This window comes from Salvelinus sp. IW2-2015, linkage group LG2 (genome assembly GCF_002910315.2).
Source record: "Salvelinus sp. IW2-2015 linkage group LG2, ASM291031v2, whole genome shotgun sequence".
Classification (NCBI taxonomy): Eukaryota; Metazoa; Chordata; class Actinopteri; order Salmoniformes; family Salmonidae; genus Salvelinus; species Salvelinus sp. IW2-2015.
In genome coordinates, this window is record NC_036839.1 from 40,281,525 (window position 1) to 40,308,740 (window position 27,216).

General features: G+C 45.0%; 3 protein-coding genes across 10 annotated transcripts; 1 reads left to right on the forward strand and 2 right to left on the reverse strand.

Moving 5' to 3' along the window:
• Positions 1-860: 860 nt before the first annotated feature.
• On the forward strand, positions 861-5,856 carry LOC111972554 (protein-lysine methyltransferase METTL21C-like). Of its 2 annotated transcripts, none has more exons than XM_023999565.2 (3): positions 861-2,115; positions 5,188-5,305; positions 5,443-5,856. In XM_023999565.2, exons 1-3 carry the CDS (start codon positions 2,071-2,073, stop codon positions 5,838-5,840), a joined length of 561 nt encoding a protein of 186 aa, XP_023855333.1. In that variant the 5' UTR covers positions 861-2,070; the 3' UTR covers positions 5,841-5,856. The 2 variants fall into 2 exon arrangements, with proteins under 2 accessions (XP_023855333.1, XP_023855341.1); XM_023999573.2 differs by lacking the exon at positions 861-2,115 and adding an exon at positions 2,153-2,448.
• Positions 5,857-6,126: 270 nt separating this feature from the next.
• On the reverse strand, positions 6,127-11,479 carry grk1a (G protein-coupled receptor kinase 1 a). Its single transcript, XM_024010623.3, has 7 exons — positions 10,109-11,479; positions 9,240-9,367; positions 8,848-9,005; positions 8,676-8,759; positions 8,450-8,574; positions 7,975-8,176; positions 6,127-7,778 (listed from the first exon to the last, which is right to left on the reverse strand). The coding sequence occupies exons 1-7, from the start codon at positions 10,805-10,807 to the stop codon at positions 7,489-7,491; spliced, it is 1,686 nt and encodes a 561-aa protein (XP_023866391.1). The 5' UTR covers positions 10,808-11,479; the 3' UTR covers positions 6,127-7,488.
• A 755-nt stretch (positions 11,480-12,234) lies between these two features.
• LOC111979937 (transcription factor Dp-1) lies at positions 12,235-25,307 on the reverse strand. 7 transcript variants are annotated; one of them, XM_024010654.1, is made up of 12 exons: positions 25,261-25,279; positions 22,545-22,588; positions 22,359-22,425; positions 21,910-22,013; positions 21,054-21,175; positions 20,684-20,849; positions 17,599-17,745; positions 17,412-17,480; positions 17,132-17,283; positions 16,761-16,927; positions 16,453-16,534; positions 12,235-13,047 (listed from the first exon to the last, which is right to left on the reverse strand). In XM_024010654.1, exons 2-12 carry the CDS (start codon positions 22,554-22,556, stop codon positions 12,909-12,911), a joined length of 1,227 nt encoding a protein of 408 aa, XP_023866422.1. In that variant the 5' UTR covers positions 22,557-22,588; positions 25,261-25,279; the 3' UTR covers positions 12,235-12,908. The 7 variants fall into 7 exon arrangements, with proteins under 7 accessions (XP_023866422.1, XP_023866428.1, XP_023866414.1 ...); XM_024010660.1 differs by lacking the exon at positions 25,261-25,279 and adding an exon at positions 25,127-25,254; XM_024010646.1 differs by lacking the exon at positions 25,261-25,279 and adding an exon at positions 25,107-25,254.
• Between the last annotated feature and the right edge of the window lie 1,909 nt (positions 25,308-27,216).

The window sequence follows — 27,216 nt, forward strand, 5'->3', positions numbered from 1 at the left end:
CTGGTCTCAGATGATCCCACAAGTGAAGAAGCCGGATGTAGAGGGCACATCAACAGATRATTCTTACCTAGTTAGCTCAGGGAATCGAACCAGCGACCTTTCGTTTACTGGCCCTAGAGAGGAACCAGGCTCTGAGGCTTGGCCAATCCTCTTCTGGCTGTGCCTGTGGAGACTATAAGACTACATGGTAGGGGTGTGCTATACATTTTAAATAGTGCCTTAATTAAGTGTACAAGCATGTAAAGTATGATGTGTGCCGACYTGGCCATACACGTGGTCGTATGRGTAAATTTACAGTTGATAGTCGGATTCGATGATACTCTTGATCGGYAAAAARGGAAGTGTTTTAATATACCTAAATAGATGTTGTCAAATAACTCCCTGCACATTGTCACTGCAAAAAAAACTGCAGATTAGGAGCAGCCCGCGGATGGATGTTTCTGTGTCTGTCCTCAACTGCAGGGGGCAGCCAAGTTTGCTGTCACTCAGTCACATCAAAAATCTAATCAAATCAAATTTTATTTGTCACATGCACCGAATACAACAGGTGTATTTCAGAGTCATTGTAGGTTTTGGGGGAGAGAAGGCTGCCGAGGTATGGGAAGTGTTCCACATTTCCAAGGGTGTTATTGTCAACCTGTATTGTGGGCGGAGTAGGGGGCTTGTTGAAGGATTTGAGTCTTCTTTAAATTCAGGGCTAGACCCAGGAGCCTGTATGCCTTGGCAAATAGCACTATGGCAGATACGTCATCACGCAGAAGTCTCAGTCTAATACACACGTCTCTGAAAATGTGGACTTTACTTGGCTCCYTGTGAMTGGGATCAAAGASGGAGTTTCACTTTAGGCAGTATATCTTTCGCTCTCTCTCTGTCTGTCGGTCTGTCACTATCATACTAGCTTAGTCTGTCTGACTTTCTGCCTCTCTCTCTATTATAGCGCAGTGATTTTGGGGGTGTGTTTGAAGGGCTGCTGCCCAGGTATAAACAGGATGCAGTAGGACAGTCACAAAGACAAAGAGAGACAGAGACAACCACCTCATACAGGTCTGTATCACATACAACATCCTCCCGTTTATTCTGTTCAATTCCATGGAACTTGATTCATCTCTCTGGAGCATGAGTCTGCAAGCCCCCGTGAACATCAATATGTGGGTATTCATGTGTTTGCATCAGTGTCTTCTGCTGCTTTTTGACTGTAGCACCAGTGTTACACTAGTGTATACACACCCTTATGTTGTGTTTCCATAGCTAGGGCTGACAGTGAGGACTTGTGAGGAGCGGAATCAACAACRTCTGCATAATCAGAACAGTTGCTTTGTGAGAAGGTCTTGAAGTTTACGYTTAACATTTGTTATGTAAARGCCAGCTGAAAAGTACCAGTGGCTTGGCTTTATCCCCAAYMGYGAGCTGGTSCGCCGGAGCCATGGCCCAGTGAGACACGGGTGCCGGCCCGCGTAGATGGAAACAGAAAAGTCCTAGCCTTTGGGGTAAAACACTGGGGTAAATCCTGTACGGAAATGCATAATTTGAGTCTGTAAAAGCCTTGGTACTAATGCTGCTCCATTTCTGATACTAACACCATCTTAGCTAACAATGTTTGATGTGAAAGTCTGGTGATTGTGTGTGGAGAAGAGAAACTAAGTGTATGGAACTGAGGAAGTTCGGTGATGTGGGTCCTAAGCTATGGCAGGTATTTCCCTCCAGAGTCCGAGTGTTCTGCTGATGGTTGGTTATAAATATAAGTATTTCTCTGGGCCCGAACACAGACAACTAGACCCAGGGGAGATAAGGGAAAAGAGCCCAGTTCATCATAGCCCAGTCCAAGCTTCCTTGGCTGGATTTACACACATGTAACATGTAGCCTAACCAATACAGTATTTACACACACATGTACGGATGGACGCACACACAAGGTCAACTAAAGTGTTGTCTAATGGCGACAGTGTTCTGTGGCGATGGAGAGCCCTTCTACAGTCAAACAGCCAGACCAAGAGGATCCCAAGAAGGAGAAGACAGACGGAGAGCCGGGTGAGAACAAGGAAGAAGAAGAGAGACCACAGGTGATGGACAATGGAACACAAGATGAACGCAAGCAGCGGTTTCCTAACCCTAACAGTAAGGAATGGTGAATGTGTTCTAGTGGTCACGGTCAGTTATATTAGCAGTCCAGTGTGGTTGTGTTGTGGTTCTGAMGCTGTTGTGTGTAACAGTCAAACTTAGTTATGTTGTGACTGTGTGTAGTAGTGGTTATTAACAGTTGGCTGTCCGGTGTGTAGTGTACCTGGTTGTGTTGTGGTCCTGTCCTCTACAGTGGTGTRTGACTGTAAGCAGATGGCCAGTGAATCCAGTGTTTCCTACACGCTGGGGAAGGAGTTTTTCCTTATCGCTGGTCATGAAATCTGCATCAGAGAGTCTCTGGACTCCTATGGCGCCCTTGTCTGGCCAGGGGTGAGTTCAAAAGACACTCAGTAACATGATGATTGAACTTAAAGGGAATGCAGCAGGGGGTGCTGAGAAGTATTTCTGTCTGTAGTAAAGCCCTTTTGTGGGAAAAAACTAATTCTGATTGGCTGGGCCTGGCTCCCTGTGGGTTGGCCTAGCTCCCAAGTGGGTGGTCCTATGCCCCCCCAGACCCACCCATGGCTGTGCCCCTGCCCAGTCATGTGAAATCCATAGGTCAGGGCCTAATTTATTTATTTKATTTGACTGATTTCCTTATATCAGTGGTTCCCAAACTTGTTATAGTCCCATACCGCTTCAAACATTCAACCTCCAYCTGCTACCCCCTCTAGCACCAGGGTCAGCGCACTCTCAAATGTTGAAACTCTGAGCGCAGCTCTATCCAGAAATCTGGCAGTGGCTTCTGATTAAATTCAATTTTCACAGAACCGCTTGTTGCAATTTCGATGAGGCTCTCTTGTTCAAATATCGGTAACTGGACTGGAGGCAGGGCACGAAAGGGATAACGAATCCAGTTGTTTGTGTCGTCCGTTTCTGGAAYGTACCTGCGTAATTGCGCACCCAGCTCACTGAGGTGCTTGACTATATCACATTTGACATTGTCKGTAAGCTTGAGTTCATTTGCACACAAACAATCATACAATGATGGAAAGACCTGTGTGTTGTCCTTGTTAATACAGAAAGAGAAGAGCTCCAACTTCTTAATCATAGCCTCAATTTTGTCCCGCACATTGAATATAGTTGCGGAGAGTCTCTGTAATCCTAGATTCAGATCATTCAGGCGAGAAAAAACATCACCCAGATAGGCCAGTCGTGTGGGAAACTCATCATCATGCAAGCAGTCAGACAAGTGAAAATAATGGTCAATAAAGACTTTAAGCTCGTCTCTCAATTTWAAAAAAKGTGTCAATACTTTGCCCCATGATAACRAGCTCACTTCTGTATGWTGTAAAAGCGCTACATGGTCGCTGCCCATATCATTGCATAGTGCAGAAAATACACGAGAGTTCAGGGGCCTTGCTTTAAAAACATTAACCATTTTCACTGTAGTATCCAAAACATATTTCAAGCTGTCAGTCATTCCCTTGGCAGCAAGAGCCTCTCGGTGGATGCTGCAGTGTACCCAAGTGGCATCGGTAGCAACTGCTTGCACGCGCGTTACCACTCCACTATGTCTCCCTGTCATGGCTTTTGCGCCATCAGTACAGATACCAACACATCTTGACCACCAAAGTCCATTTGATGTCACAAAGATGTCCAGTAGTTTAAAAKTATCCTCTCATGTTGTCCTGGTTTCCAGTGGTTTGTAGAAGAGGATGTCTTCCTTAATTGACCCCCATAAACGTAACGGACATATACCAGGAGCTGTGGCAGGCCCGCTACGTCTGTTGACTCARCCAGCTGTAACGCATATAATTCACTGGCTTGTATGCGAAGCAGTAATTGATTCAAAACATCTCCTGCCATGTCACTGATGCGTCGTGAAACAGTGTTGTTTGATGAAGGCATTGTCTGTATAGTTTTTTGGGGCCTTTTCTCCCAGCATTGTCCCAGCCATATCCGGGGCAGCAGGAAGAATTAAATCCTCCACAATAGTACGAGGCTTGCCTGTCCTAGCCACTTGGTAGCTCACCATATAAGATGCTTTTAGCCCCTTCTTATTCATGGTATCTGTTGCTTTTATACATGTCTTGTATACATGTCTTACTACTCAAAAGTCACCTTTATTCTCACTAAAACTCCTGTGGCTTATTTTTAAAATTGTCATGTTTCTAAAATGTCTGCGCAAGAGTGAAGGTTTCCCACGAGACAGTAACGGTTAATGTGATTGGATGTTAATTATTTGACTAGGCTTCCTGTATTTGACATTGTGTTGTTATTTCCTACCTCATTTGCACACACTGTATATAGACTTTCACTTGTGTTATTGACTGTACGTTTGTTTATCGCATGTGTAACTGTGTTGTTTTTGTCGTCGCACTACTTTGCTTTATCTTGGCCAGGTCGCAGTTGTAAACTTCTTCTCAACTGGCCTACCTGGTTAAATAAAGGTGAAATAAATACAAAAAAATTGCTGAACACTAGACGGTTGAATTTTTTTGGGGGGCAGTGAAACAAGGCTACTCAGGCGAGAAAAAATCCTCACCCAAATGTATAGCCCCATTGGAAAATATAAATGTGCTGTTTGAAAATGTGAAAATATATATATGTATTTTTTMGTGAATCACATTTTTATTTGGCGTACCCATGACGGCATTGCATTTACGTACCCCAGTTWGGGAATACCTGCCTTATATGAACTGTAACTCAGTAAAATCTTTGACACTTGCGTTTATATATTTGTTCAGTATATTTCTCAAGCAACAGTTTAGCTAGGACTGTCTGGGAGTGGTCTTCGTGTAGAGTGGAAGCTGTTATTGGCAGAGAGGTTTGGCACTCTGTTGGTCTATTAACCAATTTACTGCATGGTGATGTCACCATGAAAAGCAGAAACTCCCGCGTAGATTGTATTTTCAATCAGCACACATTTACAGTGTTAGTTTCATCAGCTGTTGTGCGATATGATATAAAACACAGCAAAAAAAMAATTTTGACTGCACTGGGCCTTTAATTCATATTGACTGATCTGGGTTGCTCTATCTATCACTGTGTGTAGATGTTGATGGTGATCGCAGTGATGATGATAATAATGCTGTTGCTGACGATGATGTGTTTGTGTCTGGGTAGGCGGTGGCTCTGAGTCAGTTCCTGGAGAATAACCGGCAGCAGGTGAATTTCCTGGATAAAGCGGTACTGGAGATTGGAGCAGGGACAGGTTTACTATCTATTGTGGCCAGTCTTCTGGGTGAGTCTGTCCATCTGTCTCTTTTTCAGTCTGGCCAACTGGCCAGTCTACTAGATGAGTCTGTCAGTTGGTGATATGGTTTGACAGACTGATTCAATTTTCCTAACTGACTGTTCCCCTTGTATCCTGTTTTCCAGGTGCCTGGGTAACAGCCACCGACCTGCCCGAAATCCTTCCCAACCTGACCTTTAACCTCTCTCGGAACTCCAAGGGCCGCTGCCGCTACACGCCCCAGGTAACTGCCCTCACCTGGGGTCACGACCTTGAGAAAGACTTCCCCAGCACTTCCTGTCACTATGACTACGTGCTGGCAGCCGATGTAGTGTATCACCACAACTACCTGGAGGAGCTGCTGGCGACCATGCACCACTTCTGCAAACCAGGAAGTGGCACCACGCTGATGTGGGCCAATAAGGTGAGGTTCCAGTCAGACCTGAAGTTCACAGAGAGATTTAAGAGTTGTTTTGATACAACACTGATGACAGAGCTAAAGGAGGGAGACGTGATGATCTACAAGGCCACGGCACGAGAGTGAAGAGAGGAGAGGGGGAGAGGGGATATAATGGAGAGACCAGGGAGTAGAGGAGACTCTGAGCAAGAGAAAGAAGAGATTTTTCTCCACTGTGGATGGATGAAACAGGAGCTCACTACAGACTGCCTGGAGCCCATTGTGTGGGTACATTCACCTCACCAACACACACTATTATTAMACAGACAACAAAAGCAGATTCTGGGTTTCAAGGACATTGCTGTGAGCTACATTATATTTACAACCCGTGTCCTGCAAAAAAAAACAGAAACCAAAATGAATCTAAACCATGTGACTTTTCAAAATGCAATTTTATCTACCAATGTTTTTTCATACATTAGATACATTGACAAAATGTTTTGTAAATAAATTTGATTTTCACTACAGTGTGAGAAATGTGTTCATTTCTCGCTACTTACGCATAGTCTGCATTGGCATCAACACAGATATTCTGAAAGTTACTATATATACATAGACATCTACTAGAGACAGTATCACCTGCATTTACGATAATGGCAAACAAACCCTTTTCCACTATACATGAAAACAGACTAGTTCAAGAAGGTAAGCTCTTACACTGAGTATACAAAACATTAACAACTGCTCTTTCCAAAGTTAGAATCCCTTATTGATGTCACTTGTTAAATCCACTTCAAATCAGTGTAGATGAAGGGGAGGAGACAGGCTAAAGAAGGATTTTTAAGCCTAGAGACAACTGAGACATGGATTGTMTATGTGTGCCATTCAGAGGGTGAACGGGCAACACATAAAATTGAAGTGCCTTTGAACAGGGTATGGTAGTAGGTGCCAGGCGCACCAGTTTGTGTCAAGAACTGCAACGCTGCTGGGTTTTTCACGCTCAACAGTTTCCCGTATGTAACAAGAATGGTCTGCCACCCAAAGGACATCCAGCCAACTTGACACAAATGTGGGAAGCATTGGAGTCAACATGGGCCAGCATCCCTGTGGATCCCTGTGACACCTTGTAGAGTTCATGCCTGATCAATTGGGGCTGTTCTGAGGGCAAGGGGTGGMGTGCAACTCAATATTGGGAAGGTGTTCCTGATGTTTGATAGACTCAGTGTATATTGACATATTTAGAGAACTGCAAGATTTCATGTTTCTTAGCACATTTCACTAGTGTTATAGTGAGCAGAATCAGAAAGCATCTTGATGATGCTAAATGATCTGTCAGAATGCTTTGAGAATACAGAATATCTATAGCTGGGCCCAAATGAAGWACAAAGGTCCAAAGTCCATCTAACAGTTTCACTCTAAGAGCAGCGGAACAGTCTCTCAATCTCAACCAATGAGCAGTCAGAACGCCGTGCCACTCAGGAGTTCCATCTCCATGGCAACGTTATTGTGTAGAACCTGATTTGCTGTTCTGGACTGTCTTGAGTGTTTGTCTGGGTCCAGGTGTTGTTGTCACGATGGCGACGCATTTTCCCATCAATGCCCTTTGAGGTGTATGTATTTTATTTTTTTTACAGTTTCTCTCATTGTTCTACTCTAAACGTAAAGCGTTCAAAAAAAATATTCAGTTGGCAGCGCTTCCGCGTGTACTAAACACAACATCACCTCAAAGAGCTACGGTTGGTCTGATCCGGAACGTCTGAGCTCCCTTCTTCGTCCTCCGTTTCCAAAGAGACAATCACGCCAAGCAGCAGGTGGATGACTTGGGCTGTTCCAAGATGGACTCCCTGCGCAGGTCGTTGGGTATGGTGCCTGCGGGTCCCCACACGTTGAGCTCACCATAGATCCCCGTCTCAATCATCTCCTCCTGCCAGGGGATGGCAATGTTCCCAGAGGAGAACTCGTCAAAGAACACGCGGTCGGGGTCGTCCAGCCCCACCCCCTTCACCGAGGAGAACTCCCCCACGTCATCCAGGTCCTTGGCGTAGACCACCTTGGAGTCAGGGACAAACGGAGGGGGCAGGATGCCTGTAGGAGAGAGGGAGGGGGTTAGAGAGACTCTTACTGAGTGAACTTCAGAAGGAGGGATGGTGTGCTTCTGATTGGGAGTCTGTCTTTGTGGCAGCTGTAGTGTGACACAGCAAAATTGTCATGGCCCAAATCTAGCCCACATACACAACTTAACATTTGGTTCAGTTTAGCACTTAGAAATAGCAGTTCGTACCTGCATCCAGTCTCGTCCAGTGGATGGCGCTGAAGAAGGGGTGTGTTCTGATRTCGTCACAGGTCCCGTCCTTGAAACCTAGTCTCTTGTCCACCTGTTTCTCCAGCAGCGCAGAGCAGATGGACTTGGCGTTCTCACTGAATGTCTCTGGGTAGACCACAGTCCCGGTCATGATGCGCTCCTTTAGTGCCTCCTTCTCAACCTGACCAGAAGACGACCGCAGGTTAGCAACAATACATCAAAGCCATAAACCAACTGTGTGTGCAGGCTTTTGTTCCAGCCCTGCACAGACACCCTTGATGCAAATAATGATGGCCTTAAGGAAGAATCAAAGACAGGTGTGTAAATGCTGGGATGGAATGAAAGCCTTCATACTCCAGTGGCTCTACACGACCAGAATTGATGACCTACACTGTTATCCAGTGTGCACTTTCAGTGTGGAGGGATGAAAGGGAGGAGGGATAGAGCAGGTTACCTTCTCTCCACGTTCCCTGAAGGGGTTCTTGGCGGCCATAAACTCAAACAGTGTGACCCCTAGGGTGAAATAGTCCACTGAGGTGTCATACTTCTCCCCCTTCAGGAGCTCCGGGGCCATAAACCCTGGGGGCAGATAGCAAAGGTCAGTCACAAGAGCCAATATGGAACCTCTTGGAGACACTAAACGTGAAACCCCAGGTCAAGCCGCTGCAGCCGAGACTGACCTGGAGTTCCGGCATAGCCTTTGATCTTTGTCTGGTTCTCCTTCAGCTCCACTGCCAGACCCAGGTCAGAGATACGCACGTTACCTAAGGACATATGGACAGCGTCACATCACACAAGCATCACATGCGTGTGGGTGTGTTTGTATGTACATGCACACCTCTCATTGTGTACCTTCATTGTCCAGCAGCACYTTCTCAGGTTTGAGGTCTCTGTAGATGATTCTCTTCTGGTGGAGGTGCTCCATGCCCTGGATGATCTGAGCTGCGTAGAAACAGGCTCTGGGCTCCTCAAACCCTGGGTTGTTCTCATCCACCAGATAGATGTGGTACCTGGGACGGCAGGTAGCCTAGTGGTTAAGAGCGTTGGGACAGAAACCGAAAGGTCGCTGGTTCGAATCCCCAAAGCTGACTAGGTGAAACATATGTTGATGTGCCCTTGAGCAAGGKKCTTAACCCCAATTGCTCCTGTAAGTCGCTCTGGATAAGTGTGTCTGCTAAATTACTAAAATGTGAAGTATGGGAACAAACATGTTACAAATCTATCATAAGTGTGTGTGTGTTTACTTCAGGTCTCCTCCATTCATGATGGTCATAACCAGGCAAAGCTCATCCTTGGTCTGGAAAGCGTAGGCCAGTGACACGATGAAGCGACTATGAACCCTGGCAAGAATCCTCTTCTCCACCATCGCCCCCTAGAGTAGAGGGACAAACATGACAATAGCAACCATCACTCACAAATTCATACCGGTAGGCAGCGAGGAAGAGGCAAAGCGAGAGGATCCACTCCAGTCAAAATCTGTCCACTGAGGGAATACAGCGTTAAGCTCCCAATACTCCCATTGTTAGGGAGACAATCTGATCATTATATACAGTATCTCAGCGGTAGGCCCTGCTCAATTACTTTTCAAATGCATCCTTGAAGTAATCACTGATCTAACACCTGGATAGGTGAAGGATATGAAGTGGAATCCTTGCTTTCACCTATCTAATCATATGAGTGATTGACATTAMCAAGGGGGCATTTTAACAGGGCATTGGACTAGCTGTAAAGGACATGGACTAACCTTCCCCAGCACTTCCATTGAGAACAGCTTTTCCCTAAACCTCTCCGTAATCGCTCTATCCCTGTGTTGTGTTTAACACAGAGGGCTAAGACAGAGGCAAATGTTTCACTCAAGATTACAGGGGTTCTAACACAGTCACAGAGGGTATGACACCTGGCCACACACTGTAGCACTACCCTTCCATGTCATTAGTCATTGTGACTCAGCTTGATCTAGCGATAATAGGCTACAGAAGTGACCTGTATTCTAATGAACTGATTTCCTCTTGGGATATCATCTGATATCATACAGGAAGTATCACATGACTAGAGATGATGGACCACACCAAAGACCCTCAGAAACTACCTCTTTCCCACCCCGTCTTTTCACCTCATAGCCTTTCCTCTTCTTCAGCCTCTTCTTGTTGAGCTTCTTGCAGGCGTACAGTTTCCCCGTGGCCTTCATCTGGCAGGCAGACACCTCTCCGAACCCCCCCTTCCCTAGCACACGGAAGTCCTGGAACCAGTCTTGGTCCATGGGCTGCATCTCCAGCCACTTCCACTGCAGGAACCTCTTCAGGTACATGCTCTCCAGGAAGAAGGTGTAGGGAACTTCCTGGAGGTAGCCAAGCACCGAGACCAGTGTCTGGGAAAAGAGTGTGTCCCCAGCCCCCTGCTGTGCCTCCTTCACCTGGGTCACGGTCTCCGGGGTCAGGAAGGGGCAGTAGAGCTTAGCAGAGGATTCCAGGTAACGCTGGACGATCCTAGATGCCTTCTGGGCCCGGTCTGTGTCTTCGGCTAAGTCGTACTCTTCGATGTCCCGCCACAAGTGGCAAGGACCGTGGTATTCGGGCACCGTCTCCAGGAACTCGCGGAACAGACGTTTGCCGATGGGCTGCTCCACGCAGACTGACTGAAAGGTTAGGTCCAGGGTTTCTTGGAGGCCCTCACACACGGTGATGTGGGGCAGCTTGAGGCGGGCGTGGTACTTCTTGTCACGCGAGGCTGCCGGGTTGGAGCCATCGAAGCTGCCGCGGGCGCTTATGTAGGCCGAGTTGGCAACCACCGTGGTCAGGCTGCCCAAATCCATGGCAACGGAGGGAGAGAGGCTGTCGCCGACAGCGAGGACACTCAGAGGGAGAGCATGGTGAAGGAGAGCGGGGGGGCAAGGAGAGATAGGGTGAGAAAAGAGATTACGAAAAATATGTTGAAGTGTGAGTAAAAGGTGGTAGAGGAGAAAGAGGGAGTGAAACAGTAAAAAGGGAGGATTAGAGAGGAATGCTAAGAGGAAAATGAACAGCGGCAGAGAAAGAAAAGGAGAGCAGTGCCAGCAGCAGGACAGAGGACACAAGATCCTTCTCCTGACCCGAGCGCTTTACCCGTATCTCTCACACACACCTGGCTCAGCACCTTTCAGACAGTAATGCCTTTATCCACTAACTCCCTAATACCTCAGGCTGAGAGTGAGAGCCCAAGCTGTGACTGATGTATTCAGACTGTGCCATGGAGGCCAGAGCAGCACCTGTTATCTAAAGAACAAGACACAAGGGAGCAGAACAGTAGAAAAGAAGGGAGGGAGTAAGGCGCAGTCTAAAATAGACACCTCTCGAAACATTGGAATGGCTCCTGGCCTTCATAGATATGGAAGGATCAGAAAGGTGAAAGCAAAATGGTTATATCTCCCTCAAGCCTTCAGCACATTCCCTAATTTGATTGTAAACAATTAACAAGCTAGTTAACTACCACCTGTTCTTGTCAAAATTGTCAACAGAGTAGCTAGCAAGCAACAAGATATGCCAAACTGTCTAAAAACCTACAAAGGTGGTTTTAAATGTGGCTTGAAATATCTGATTCCATGTGCTTTTTGGCTGTTGACTGCAGGAAAAAGGATTTGAGTCACTTCAAAATACCAATGTGAACAAGGCTTTAGAGACCGCAAGTCAACACATCAGATTTCCCAGAGGAAAATTCCCAAAGGATGTCATATGTTTGACCCATTTGAGGTTATTACGGTCCTATTTCAGCTATTGAAGCCAATTGAGTAGTGCAAAATACCATATGCTTTTRAGATTATAACACCACACAAAACCACTAACTGAAGTAAACGTGTTAAAACATTCTCTATATTTAATTGACAAAATTATATTAGATTACAGAAAAGGTCTTTTGGAAGAGTCAGTACATGTTCAGTAAAAAAAAAAAAAAAAAAGGAGATCTTCGAAGGGAGTCCATGGAGACAGACCTACACAACCCACATTTCAGATACATCAATAATGTCCAGGTCTTCCTTCTGCCAGACCTGTAAAGGATGTTATAAACTACAATCTTCATAGGATCAGTTTACATCATTCAAACACAAAGCTTAACATTTTCCTATAGGGGCTGTCTCTTATACACATCTAGATGTGTATAAGAGACAGGCTTAACATTTTCCTATAGGGGAGCGTGGGTAGGAGAGTTATTTTCCTCGCTCGTGCCCGTCACTTGTAAACACTACCATGGTGTGGAAGGGCGCTCTCCAAAACTTAAACAAATAAGGACCAGAAAAGCAGCTGCCTACAGAATGAGAGGAAGCTAGCCCAACACACCAGCCCATTGATATCAATGCCACAAAAGAGGGGGATAACAAAACAGTGTCCACACTTTCGAAAGSCAGTCCCAAACTTTCTTAGGGCGTTGTGGCGACTAAACCGGACATTTTGGATCCAGTGAGTGTCTCTGAGCCAGCGGTCTGGGGACAGTTGCACTGGCAGCCATCTTGAAACAGTGGTTCACCATTGAGTCTGTCCAAAAAAAATCAAAACATAACAAAGCTAACTATTTCACACACAAGGAACACTATTCTCCAACAGCAGTGGGTTGTCTGGAAGATGTTTATTTTCCCTTTATTCTCCAGCGGGGTGGCTTGCCAAGAAGAGGGTGATAATAGACAGAGAAATGCTGCAGCAGTGCCAAAGCCATAGACTACACTTCCCAGAGAGKCAATGTGCATCATGTGATTCAGGACCACCCCCTCTGAGGAGAAGAGGGCTGCACACCCTTCATACCCAGAAAAACATTCTTCAACGCCCCTTACAGAGAGAGAGATACTCGGAAGGGGGAGAAATACTCAGAGAGATACTCAGAGAGAGAGAGAGAGGGCGAGAAAAAGAGACAGACTGCTTGTTCGAGAGGCTTGGCGCGGCAGAAAGTTAATCTTCATCGTCGTTCTCATCGTAGTCGTCCTCCTCGTCATCATCCCCCATGTARGACACAGGGGTCTCAACACGGGAGCTGCTGTAGTGAGAGTCATTAGAGCTGGAGGCCAGMGGACCATCTGCACCGCTGTCACTACAGAGAGAGATACAGAGGGGGAAGAAGAGAGTAGTAGAGTTAGTAGGGATGTGCATCTTTCCCTTTCAGGACAATTCTATACCTACAGTGGCTRCGGAAAGTATTCAGACCCCTTGACTATTTCCGAATTTTGTTAGGTTACAGCCTTATTCTAAAATGGATTAAATGTTTTTTTCCCCCCCTCATCAATCCACACACAATACCCCATAACGTCAAAGTAAAAACAGGCTTACAAATTTTTGCTAATTTATAATTAAAATAAATAACTGAAATATTACATTTAGATAAGTATTCAGACCCTTTACTCAGTACTTTGTTGAAGCACCTTTGGCAACGATTGCAGCCTCAAGGCTTCTTGGGTATGACACTGCAAGCTTGGCACACCTGTATTTGATAAGTTTCTCACATTCCTCTCTGCAGATCCTCTCAAGCTCTGTCAGCTTAGATGGGGAGTGTCGCTGCACAGCTATTTTCAGGTCTCTCCAGAGATGTTCGATTGGGTTCAAGTCCGGGCTCTGGCTGGGCACTCACGGAAACTCAGAGACTTGTCCCAAAGCCACTGCAGCGTTGTCTTGGCTGTGTGCTTAGGGTCGTTGTCCTTTTGGAAGGTGAACCTTCGCCCCAGTCTGAGACCCAGAGCGCTCTGGAGCAGGCTTTCATCAAGGATCTCGCTGTACTTTGCTCTGTTCATCTTTGCTTCGATCCTGACTAGTCTCCCAGTCCCTGCCGCTGAAAAACATCCCCACAGCATGATGCTGCCACCACCATGATGCTTCCACCACCATGCATCACAGACTGGGATAGTGCTAGGTTTCCGACAGAAATTATGCTTGGCATTCAGGCCAAAGAGTTCAATCTTGGTTTCATCAGACCAGAGAATCTTGTTTCTCATGGTTTGAGTCTAAGTGCATTTTGGAAAACGCCAAGCGGGCTACATGATGAACAGAGGAGTGGCTTCCGTCTGGCCACTCTACCATAAAGGCCTGATTGGTGGAGTGCTGCAGAGATGGCGGTCATTCTGGAAGGTTCTCCCATCTCCACAGAGGAAGTCTGTCAGAGTGACCATCGGGTTCTTGGTCACCTCCCTGACCAAGGTCGTTCTCCCCCGATTGCTCAGTTTGGCCGGGTGGCCAATTCTAGGAAGAGTCTTGGCGGTTCCAAACTTCTTCCATTTAAGAATGATGGAGGCCACTGTGTTCTTGGGGACCTTCAATGCTGCAGACATTTTTTGCTACCTTTCCTCAGATCTGTGCCTTAAAAATCCTGTCTCTGAGCTCTARGGACAATTCCTTCAACCTCATGGTTTTTGCTCTGACATGCACTGTCAACTGTGGGACGTTATATAGACAGGTGTGTACCTTTCCAAATCATGTCCAATCAATTGAATTTACCACAAGTGGACTCCAATGAAGTTGTAGAAACATCTCAAGGATGACCAATGGAAACAGGATACACCTGAGCTCAATTTAGAGTCTCATAGCAAAGGGTCTGAATACTTATGTAAATTAAGTATTTCTGTTTTGTATTTTTAATACTTTTGCAAAAATGTCTAAAAACCTGTTTTCGCTTTGTCATTATGGGCTATCGTGTGTAGATTACAGAGATGTTTTTAATTTAATTTATTTTAGATACAGGCTGTAATGTAACAAAATGTGAAAAAAGTCAAGGGGTCTGAATACTTTCCGATATCTAGACACATGGGCTCCGATACCATACAGGAACTAAACGTTTTAGTTTGATTAGAGAACGAATCGCACCAACATTTGCAGCATAAACACATTCATTTTCCAATCTAAATGAAAATCTGCTGCTGATGAAGCTCGTGAGCTGGGCCTCTGAGCTGGATCTGTCTGAGCCGACTACTATGGTGTACGTACTATGTAGYCACCTGAGCTGAGTCATAAGCATCTACCACTCACTACCACTATCGGATTAGGTGGGGCAATGTAGCCCATTTTGTCCCCACACTCTGGTTCTGAAATCACCATCACCCACTAATTAACTTGTCATTTTTGCAGATTGTGTTTGAGCTAGTAACGTATCAATATTTATTATTTACAAAATAGTTATGACATAGCCAATGAATATTTAGCACAACTTTGGATTTCCCACCCTCCCATCTCAAAATAAAATGGTTTGGACATTTTTAGAGAGTGGTGATCTCTTCTCCTCTCGCTTCAGCCATGCAGTGTGCCTCGCAAAAGTGATTGCTGTCCTCGAAATTATTCAAGCTTTAACCCTGTATATCTGAAAAAACGACCAAAACTTTGCTGATGGTGAACCTGAACAAATCAAAGTCAAAATTCTATTGCTGATGGTGAACCTGAACAATCAAACAAATCTATTGCTGATGGTGAACCATGAACAATCAAAGTCAAATCTCTTTGCTGATGGTGAACCTGAACAATCAAAGTCAAATCTATTGCTGATGGTGAACCTGAACAATCAAAGTCAAATCTATTGCATGATGTGTGAACCTGAACAATCAAAGTCAATCTATTGCTGATGCGGAACTGAACAATCAAGTCAAACTATTGCTGATGGTGAACCTGAACAATCAAAGTCAAATCTTATTGCTGATGGTGAACCTGAACAATCAGTCAATCTATTGCTGTGGTGAACCTGAACAATCAAATCAAATCTATTGCTGATGGTGAACCTGAACAATCAAAGTCAAATCTATTGCTGATGTGGTAACCTGAAACAATCAAAGTCAATCTATTGCTGATGGTGAACCTGACAATCAAAGTCAAATCTATTGCTGATGGTGAACCTGAACAATCAAAGTCAATCTATTGCTGATGGTGAACCTGAACAATCAAAGTCAAACTAATTGCTGATGGGTGGACCTGAAACAATCAAGTCAAATCTATTGCTGATGGTGACCTGAACAATCAAAGTCAAATCTATTGCTGATGGTGAACCTGAACAATCAAAGTCAAATCTATTGCTGATGGTTGAAACCTGAACAATCAAAGTCAAACTATTTTGCTGATGGTGAACTGAACAATCAAAGTCAAATCTATTGCTGATTATGGTAACCTGAACAATCAAAGTCAAATCTATTGCTGATGGTGAACCTGAACAATCAAAGTCAAATCTATTGCTGATGGTGAACCTGAACAATCAAGTAAAATCTATGTAAGCCCCGTTCAGCAGGTATAGCCAGTACTTGTCTCCAGGTAGATTACTTTTTATTTCTGGTAAAACACCTTTCAACAGCGCATAGATAACAATCAACTAATTACACAGGTTGTCACCAACTAATAAAGCCTATATCACGCAAGTCATTTTAGATATGGGGGGGGACCGATACGTATGGTGAATGTTACATCCCTAAGAGTTACCATATATTTCTATGTGAAAGTGCTGATGGCAAGCCTGACTAAGAGAGAGTCTCACCTGCCCTGGCCGTGATGGCGCCGCCCGTTGGTGGAGGATCCTCCAGTGATGTAGACGTTACTGATGGGACCCTGGGCCATCTCTATGTGACAGACAGTAGTACACACATTCACATATAGACATTAGAGAGAACCACACAGGCCCTTGTTTCTCATAGCCAATGTACCCCAAATTATCAACGTTTTACAATGCCCAATTCATTTACTTTAATAGAGATTGTGTGTAGCTCGATGACTCAAGCTATGACAGATGATTTGGGCATGAAGTTTAAGCATGCGCTATGACCCCTGATCCSTATGACCTCTGACCTGTGACGTAGGGCTCCAGGGCTTTGGGKACCAGGCTGCGMGCCACCTTCAGGTCCTCCGGGGAACATTTGCCCACCTCCAGGCCACAGGCCATGCCCATGCGCTTCAGCACCTCAATATCGTCGTGGATCTCAAACATGTTGTCGAAGTTAAACAGGTACTCAAACCTGAACACAGCAGAATGGGWGAGGAAGAAATGAAGACTATAATAGCATGGTTAGAACATTAATAAATAAAAAACMTTCAACCATGAAAAACTCAATCGGTGTGTTGCCATGGCCTCGATGTTGGACAAAATAAAATGTCTTTACATTACTTAAATTGATGATCAATTTACACTGGCATACACCAACACACACATAGTCACTCACTTGTCATTTGAGATGCTGCAGTCGATGACTGTCTTCTTGCTGGTGTTGATGATGATGAAGGGGAGGTGGATGAGAGAGTTGGGGGGCGGAGGTCTGTTGGCCTGCTGTTCCGTCTGTCTGTTCCGCTGCACCAGGTTCTTAAAGGCTATTTGCTGCAGGAGAGGAACAACATGGAGAGAACGTTAGAATAACGTTAAGTCAACCCGTGGTCTTGTATTTTATGCTTCCCTTAAACATTGATTGTATTGTTGTCTATGAGGCAGGCTTGGCCTATGATCACCTGTAATATGAGCTCTTGGAGTTGTGACTGCTTCTGCTTGATTCTCTCCAGTCGCCTTTGTCTCTCCACCTACAAAGGAACAACGCAGACAGGGTGTCAGAGCATAAGAGAAAAGGGGGAGTGAGGAGAGTTCATAGAGGGCCAGGTGTGTGTGTGTGTGTGTGTGTGTGTGCGCGCGCGCGCTTACCTCTAGGTTCTGGCACTCCTGGGCTGAGTTGGTAGGCAGACCAATCCACTTGATCTCTTTCTTCTCTTTAGAGATGATGTTCATGGCCATGAGCACGTTGAGCGCGTCGTACACACGCCGTCGGATGTTCTTCTGGTCGTACACATGCTACAAGGAGAGGGGGAAGAGGTTCATCTCTGACCTTGTAAGAGAGCTTAAAGTGGATTTGTGAGGTGATTTCGTAAGAAAACCAGTGTCCTAAAGCCTAATTTACAACTTCCGTGCCGTCTACCTCCCGGAATGTCCGCTCCTGTCCGCACATGGATTTCGAAATCGCAGCAGAAGTTTTCAAGGAGGTGAATGTGGACTCAAAACCCTATGTGGACGAGAGAGGACGTTTGATGTCCAAACACTGAAGCGGTAGTAGCGCAAGTAAATTAGGCTCGAGGAAGACCATGTCAGAGAATCTTTATTTCCTAAACAGGTTTGTTGTGTCTGTGAAATTGTGACGTCATAAAGAGGTTTGTTTTGTCTGAGCGATGTCACAATGATGTGTTATGTCTGAGAGAAAGTMATAGTAAAGTTCTGTCAGAGAGAGGGTTGTCATAATGAGGAGTTCTGTAAGAGAGAGTGATGCCATAATGAGGTGTTCTGTCAGGTGGCTATATTTGCTTGCTATCTATAGTGGAGATGGCAGTAGTCCGACTGACAACTTTACCAGGATGAGGACTTGCCAATGTAAAGCTCTTTTCAAAAGCCTAATCTCTGATGAAGCAAGCTAAATGACACGTTGTTTGCTTAGCTACCTAGCTACAATGCCAAATGGATAGGCTACCCACACGTATCTGAAAACATATGAACAACTGATGTTTACTGATCAGGAAAAGCATGSAGTTACTTGCTGTATAACTGATGTTAAAGATAAATGCAGAATAACCGGAAATGTGTAGMTCAGACTATGCTTTTCAAATCAAATCGTATTAGTCACATGCGCCGAATACAACAGGTGAAGACCTTACAGTGAAATGCTTACTTACGAGCCCCTAAACAACAACGCAAGTTTAAAAAATATGGATAATAATAAATGAAAGTAACAAGTAATTAAAGGAGCAGCAGTAAAACAACAATAGCGAGACTATATACAGGGCGGTACTGGTACAGAGTCAATTGCGTGGGGGCACCGGTTAGTTGAGGTAATATGTACATGTAGGTAGAGTCACTAAAGTGACTATGCATAGATGATAACAGAGAGCAGCAGCGGTGCAAAGGAGGGGGAGAGGGCAATGCAAATAGTCTGGGTAGCCATCTGATTAGATGTTCAGGAGTCTTATGGCTTGGGGGCAGAAGCTGTTRAGAAGCCTCTTGGACCAAGACTTGGCGCTCCGGMACAGTCTATGACTTGGGTGGKTGGAGTCTTTGACAATTTTTACAGCCTTCCTCTGACACCGCCTGGTATAGAGGTCCTGGACGGCAGGAAGCTTGTCCCCAGTGATGTACTGGGCCATTCGCACTACCCTCTGTAGTGCCTTGTGGTCGGAGGCCGACCTGGCAGTTGCCATACCAGGCAATGATGCAACCAGTCAGGATGCTCTCGATGGTGCAGATGTAGAAACTTTTGAGGATCTGAGGACTCATGKCAAATATTTTCAGTCTCCTGAGGGGGAATAGGTTTTGTCGTGTCCTCTTCACGACTGTCTTGGTGTGCTTGGACCATGTTAGTTTGTTGGTGATGTGGACACCAAGGAACTTGGTGCTCTCAACCTGCTCCACTGCAGCCCCGTCGATGAGAATGGGGGCATGCTCGGTCCTCTTTTTCTTGTAGTCCACAATCATCTCGTTGATCACGTTGAGGGAGAGGTTGTTGTCCTGGCACCACACGGCCAGGTCTCTGACCWCCTCCCTATAGGCTGTCTAGTCGTTGTCGGTGATCAACCCTACKACTGTTGTGTCATCYACAAACTTAATGATGGTGTTGGAYTCGTGCCTGGCCGTGCAGTCATGAGTGAACAGGGAGTACAGGAGGGGACTGAGCACGCAGAAGTGAGTGCTATGGGTCGGTAGTCATTTAGGCAGGTTACATTAGTGTTCTTGGGCACAGGCACTATGGTGGTCTGCTTAAAACATGTTGATATTACTGACTCGGACAGGGAGAGGTTTAAAATGTCAGTGAAGACACTTGCCAGCTGGTCAGCGCATGCTCGCAGTACACGTCCTGGTAATCCGTCTGGCCTTGTGAATGTTGACCTGTTTAAAAGTCTTACTCACATCGGCTGCGGAGAGCGTGATCACAGTCTTCCGGAACAGCTGGTGCTCTCATGCATGTTTCAGTATTATTTGCCTTGAAGCGAGCATAGAAGTAGTTTAACTCGTCTGGTASGCTCGTGTCACTGGGCAGCTCTCGGCTGTGCTTCCCTTTGTAGTCCGTAATGGTTTGCAAGCCCTGCCACATCCGATGAGCATCAGAGCCGGTGTAGTACAATTRGATCGTAGTCCTGTATTGACGCTTTGCCTGTTTGTTGGTTCGTCAGAGGGCATAGCGGGTTAGAGTTCCGCACCTTGAAAGCGACAGCTCTAGCCTTTAGCTCAGTGCAGATGTTGCCTGTYATCCATGGCTTCTGGTTGGAGTATGTACGTACGGTCACTTTGGAGACGACGTCATTGATYCACTTATTGATGAAGCCAATGACTGATGTGGTGTACTCCTCAATGCCATCGGAGGAATCCCGGAACATATTCCAGTCTGTGCTAGCAAAACAGTCCTGTAGCTTAGCATCTGCTTTATCTGACCACGTTTTTATTGATAGATATATTCAATAGATGATATTAAAACCAAATAGTTATTACATTTATTTAACAATCCCTTGAAAATGGCACGTAGTTGTCAATGGTTTTAATAGAGCTAGGGGTCTTCTTGTCCCCCAGCAGCAAAATCGAACACTCTGTCCCGTATTGTCACGTTTTATTGGTGAGGACCTATTCAGTCAGACAGAATGTGCGATGTCATAATGGAGAATTCTACCTGAGAAAAAGGGATGTCATAAATACCTCCCCTGCCTGCTCTGAGGTATAGCCCTATGCAGTGTGTGCATACAGCTTCAGAACTCACTGAGTCGTTGGGGGAGATGTGGTTGTCTGCAGCGCTGAACTCTGCCACCAGCTCGTCTGCCACCTCGTTGTAGGTGGTCACACCTTTCTTCTGCACCTTCTCACACACCTTCATGGAGAAATGTCTCAGGCCCTTGCCATTCTTCTCCCCCTTCTTACCACGCTTCCTGTGGACAAAGAAGTGATCAAACAGCTGTTWACTTCTAGATTCCACTGGTATATTGCACACAGGCGCACACAATACCTAAACATCTAAAACCAGCTAGGTGCTCAAATAGCTTCTCTATCAATGAACAGAGAGGAGGGGGTGCCTCCTAAGTGACCTGCCAGGATGTGGGGTACAATTTTCTTTTGGGGGGTTAGTGACTCACCCCGAGGACCATGGCGACGCGTCGGCCGGCTGGCTCTGTGTGAGGAACTGGGAGTTGGGTGTTTGAGGGCTGTTCACAAGTATGGCACTGGAAACACTGGGCCTCTGGGGCGTACCAATCACCTACAGGGAGTGGGGTGGTGGGAAGAGAGGGCCCAACCATTTTAGTTTTAGAGTAAAATAGAAAATCTTTATTATTCCCATAGAGCAACTTGCTTTGCACCAAGCAGTCAAAATACAYTACATATACCTACAACAGAGCAATCTGAACTGATTCTCAACATCATGGCGTGACAAGTGTGTCTCCCTCAAGACCAGCAGGAAAGATGGAAAGAGCATTATGCAGCTGACTCATAATGTACCAAGTGCCTYTGGTGGAGTGAACCTACTCTGGGGTGATAAGGTGAAGAGAACTTCCTGCTTATAGTTGTTATGGGAGGCAGGCCAGTTAGGTGATGTATTCCACTGTCTACGGGCTGGTCATCGGGTGAAGCATAAGCTGTTCCCCATTATATATTATATATATATATTACCATGTATGTAATGGGATGATGGGAGTAATCCTGCTGACTGCAGAGGTTGATCAGCTTAGGCTCACCCCCCGGTCACGTCACAATGATAATGGACGGGGCTTAGAGACCATGGATTCTGTGTGTGGTTTAAACTGTGTAGAGGTTTCAGCAAGTGTATTTAAGTGGTGAGCTTGCAGTTAGAAAGGTTGTGCTTGCAATGTCTGAAAGCAAATAACAACCTGCACTCTACCACTGTGTCAAAATAAAATCCTTTGTCATCAAGTCTGTGGTTGAGATATTTCTGTGGTAGACGCAATAAGGGGCCTGGGAAACGGACACACTCACCATGTGTGGAGCAATGTTGACATTGGAGGGCCCCAGGGTTTTAGGCAGCAGTTGTTTGGCCATGGGGATTGACACAGGATGGACAGCAACCAGAGACAGGACACCTGAGAGGGGACAGAGTCAACACTAGGCTTACCTGGAACCACTGTCCACAAAATGGCTGCCTCTTTTCATATCCAGTTCTCAGGTAGATGGCTTCAGGGGACAGGAGGCCCTATAGGATGCAAGCTTACTGACCCAAAGGAAATTCTGAGTGTACCCAGAATCTATAGAACACCTGTCTGATAATGGAGCCCATGAGTAGATGAGCAGAATGTTTTCAAAGGAGTAAAACYAGATGAGCTACATCTGTGCAGTCTCATTGCCCCCTGCTGTTGAGTTGAGACATACCTGACAGAGACCGGTATTGAATGAAACAGATCTGGAACACAACACACTGTTTTGCTCACCTTTACTGGGACTCCGATTCTGGTCAATGAAAACCTTCAATTCTCCATTGGTTTCCATCAGACCAACCTGTGGGAAAGACACCATCATCAACATATATTCCAGTAAAATCTCAACAGCTGGTCTCTGTATTGAATCWGGACCAGCATGGAAAAACACTGCAACTGGTTGTCTCTGATCAGACTCACATCTTTGGCCATTATCCTCCTCTGATAAGTCACCAATTACTACCCTGAAACAGAGAGCAACCATGATACAGCCAGATGTCTAATGAAATGGTCCACTCACACAGTGTGGTGAAGAAGGTGCAACAGTGCATCTTCAACCTCAGGAGGCTGAAGGAATTTGGCTTGTCACCTAAAACCCTCACAAACTTTTACAGATGCACAATTGAGAGAATCCTGTCGGGCTGTATCACCGCCTGGTACGGCAACTGCACCGCCCTCAACCACAAGGCTCTCCAGAGGGTGGTGCGGTCTGAACAATGCATCACCGGGACCAAACTACCTGCCCTCCAGGACACCTACAGCACCCGATGCCACAGGAAGGCCAAAAAGTTAATCAAGGACAACAACCACCCCAGCCACTGACTGTTCACCCCGCTACCACCCAGAAGGCGAGGTCAGTACAGGTGCAGCAAAGCTGGGACTGAAAAACAGTCATCACTAACACAGAGAGGCTGCTGCCTACTTACAGACTCAAATCATTGGCCACTTTAATAAATTGATCACAAGTCACATTAAATAATGCGACTTTAATAATGTTTACATATCTTACATTACTCATCTCATATGTATATACTATTTTATACCATCTTGCCTATGCCGCTCGGTCATCACTCATCCATCTATTTATATGTACATATTCTTATTCCATACCTTATTAGGTAGTTGTTGTGGAATTGTTAGATCAACTGATAGATATTACTGCACTGTCAGAACTAGAAGATCAAACATATGTGACCAATAAAATGTGAATTTGATTTTGTTAGAGCTCTGGATTTGTAGTTGTCTGGGTGTATAGAAGTATACACTGCTGGAAAACTAATTTAAATTGGGGTTAACCTGCTTAAAATCACTTCAGGATGMCATTGGAGAAAGTAGACTGGCTTTGGTATGGGGAGCAAAAAAAGAAAACCGTGATTTGCATAAAAAAAAACTACATCCAATCCCTCCCGTGTGTGACAGTTGTATAGGCCTATGGGTGTTATGGGACAGTTCACAATCCCTGATAAAACAATTTTCTTCACACAGGCAAACTATTGCACATTTATACGAACTACATAATATACATTAAATGTTTGCAAKGGTAGGCAGCAGATTGTGTTATTGATCAAGAAGCAAAGCCTGCCTGTTTATAAGCAGCATAGCTATTGCACAAAAGCACCACTAGCTGGCTACAGCCTCGCTATTGCCAGAACAAAAACATTACTAGTCGACTAAATTATCTTTGCAGGTCAACTTCGATTGCATATTCCAAAGTGCTGAGACTGGTCAGCTGTGATGAGTATCAGACAWTCATGTTTTAGTATTTATGATATCTTATCATAACTTTCATCATTTCATCAAACTGTAAGGCCTAACGTTAGTAGGTGTTGACCACGTCCTAGACCCGAGATTCCCCACGAAGTTTACAAGCAGAGCAGAAATTGCTAGCCAGCTAACGTTACAACAATAAAAGGTGCCTGGATGGCTGATTACTTGTTGTAATGAGAATTTGTTTCCATTTCACATTCTYCGATTACTAGCTAGCTCGCACAAGGGACTAACTGATGCTAGCTATCTACCTAACATTAGTGATATTACAGGCTAGCTAACATTAGCTAATTCATTGAGGCACGTTTTGAGACGATTCCGAGTGCAAAACGATTGTGTATAAGAAAACTGATCCAATTTGATATTTTGTGGTTATACTAATAAAAGCGAACATGCATTTGCAAGCAGGAATGACCGAGCAATTAAAAGGTTTAACTTGAAGTGCACTTACAAGTGCACTCTTTTCTTCTGCTTCTTCCGCGGCTGTTTTTGTTGGCATCGAGGACAGAGGAAGAGGAGGTCTAAATCCCMATCGCCAAACAGGAAACAAAACTAGACGCCAAATGATCGTGATTCTGAAATAATAGCTAGCTAATACATTTAGGTTTCTAAGCAACCCAATAATCCACGCATCAGACAGATGTATTTTTATTGGGGAGCATACATGGACCTTTAGGAATTACAGTTAGTCAGCTTTCTGGTCAATCATGTATCAATCTCAAAATGGATGCTTTTCAAAGTAACCTCGCTAGTCACCTAGCTTGCTAATAACTATGAATAATATTACTCGCGCTTGAATGCCACGGGCGATTAAATACAAAGGAAATGTATAGCTAGTTATAATAAAGCTAAAATAAAACGTGCAATTAATAAGTGGTCGAAAAGCGAAGACTGTAAGAGTAAGCGTAGCTAGCGCAAACCACTGCCTGAGGATATTATAACGGTAACGTTATTTAGAGAATATATCTGCAAACATAACTAGTATAAAACGGCATAAATGTTAGCTGCTACGTTTGCAATTCTTAACACAAACATGCGAGCGAAACATACAGCTATATAACTGGCTAGTTACAAGAGCACGACTAATATTTTGATGATCAGTTGATGGATAAATTAGCCAACGCTAGCGAGTTGGCATAAACAACGGGAAGTAGCTACAGTAGAAGCATGCTAGACAACTCGGTCAATGTACTAGTTAGCAAATGGTTAGCTTACTTGCTAACATAACAAGCTACCTCCAACTTTTAAAGCAGGTAGGCAATTCCTCCTTTCGAATGTCACGTTAATAAATACCCCCTTTCAATCGACAACGACCAAAGTCTATTGACTTTGTTAGCAGTAAGCTCYAAATTCCTCTTAAGCAGTTTACCATCCTTTCTCTCAAACCAATCTTGGCGGTGTCTAATATCTGATGTTTCGGATTGGATAGTTTTAACATGACGCAGGCAATCCGTGCTACTAAAGCCACGCCTTCAGTGCTTTCTGATTGCTTGGCGTGCCAGGACCTATTTTCATTGAGMTGGCCAAAGCTTTTAATACGGTAGACCTAGGGTTGCACATTTTGGGGAATATTCAGAGGTGGAAACTGTCCGTGGGAATTAACGGGAATATATAGGAATTAACGGAAATATATGCAAATTAATATGAATACCATTTAAATGTAGATGTTTTTTGCATTAGATATATTTACCATATCATATGGAGACAGAAACATAAACCTTTTACCTTATCATAAGTAGACATAATTTCAAATTGTTAAATCCTTCCAAAATACGATTTAGTTACGAATTGAACTTTAATTAAATGAGTTGACTCACATGGGATGATTTCACTGAACAACAAAAGAAAGGGAATATTGAATGATCCCCAATGATCCATCACATCTCCCAAAAACGTTTTCAACACACATCTGTAAAATGATAGTCTAGAAACTAAAGCTTTGGTTGTCTTCCTCTCAGGCTTCCATGTCTTCTCCCTGGACTTTCTCAARGTCCACCTCTTGAACATCAGACTGAGGCCTCATCTTCACTGTCACTTTCCAACCTTGTTGAGGATGGCTAGTTGTCAGGCTCAAAAAGCCTCAAATTTGCCCGGATGGTCACCAATTTTTCAACCCTTGTATTGGTCAGCCAGTTGCGTGCTTTGGTGTGTGTGTTCCCAAACAAYGACCAGTTGCGCTCAGAGGCGGCTGATGTTGGTGGGATTTGGAGAATGATGGAGGCAACAGGGGAAAGAGCCTCAGATCCACAAAGTCCCTTCCACCAGGTGGCTGATGAGATATGTTGGCACGACTGCCATATGGCATCTCCATCCCAAAGCCCTTGCTTGGAAGTGTACTTTGCCAGACTGCCAAGAACCTTGCCCTCATCCAGGCCAAGGTGGCGAGACACGGTAGTGATAACACAATAGGCCTTGTTGATCTCTGCACCAGACAGAATGCTCTTGCCAGCATACTTGGGGTCCAACATGTACGCTGCGGTGTGTATGGGCTTCAGGCAGAAGTCTTCACGCTTTTTGATGTATTTCAGAACTGCAGTTTCCTCTGCTTGGAGCAACAGTGAAGTGAGCAGGGCAGTACGGATTTCTTCTCTTACATCTGCAAGCAGAGACTGAACCTCAGACAGGATGGCATTGTCTCCCTCAATACGTGCAATGGCTGCTGCTATAGGTTTCAGGCTGCTTTCCACTCTCTCCCAAAATACATCACCCAGGATGATCCTCCTGATGGGGCTGTCCACATGGCCATTTCTTGGAGAGACTCCTTCCCCTCCAYGAGACTGTCAAACATGCTGACAACACCACCCCAACAGGTGTTGCTAGGCAGCTTCAATGTGGTGCTCTTATTCTTCTCACTTTGCTTGGTGAGGTAGATTGCTGCTATAACTTGATGACCCTTCACATACCTAACRATTTCCTTGGCTCTCTTGTAGAGTGTATCCATTGTTTTCAGTGCCATGATGTCATTGAGGAGCAGATTCAAGGCATGAGCAGCACAACCAATGGGTGTGATGTGAGGGTAGGACTCCTCCACTTTAGACCAAGCAGCCTTCATGTTTGCGGCATTGTCTGTCTCCAGTGCAAATACCTTCTGTGGTCCAAGGTCATTGATAACTGCCTTCAGCTCATCTGCAATGTAGAGATACTGGTTGAGGGGTGGAGATCATGTAGTTAATTATTCCTTGCCCACGAACATTCGAACACCCATCAGAGATGATTGCAATACAGTCTGCTTTCTCTATGATTTGCTTGACCTTCACTTGAACTATGTTGAATCTCTGCTCAAGCAATGAGTAGATAAAGCATGTCTGGTTGGATGGGTGTGCTG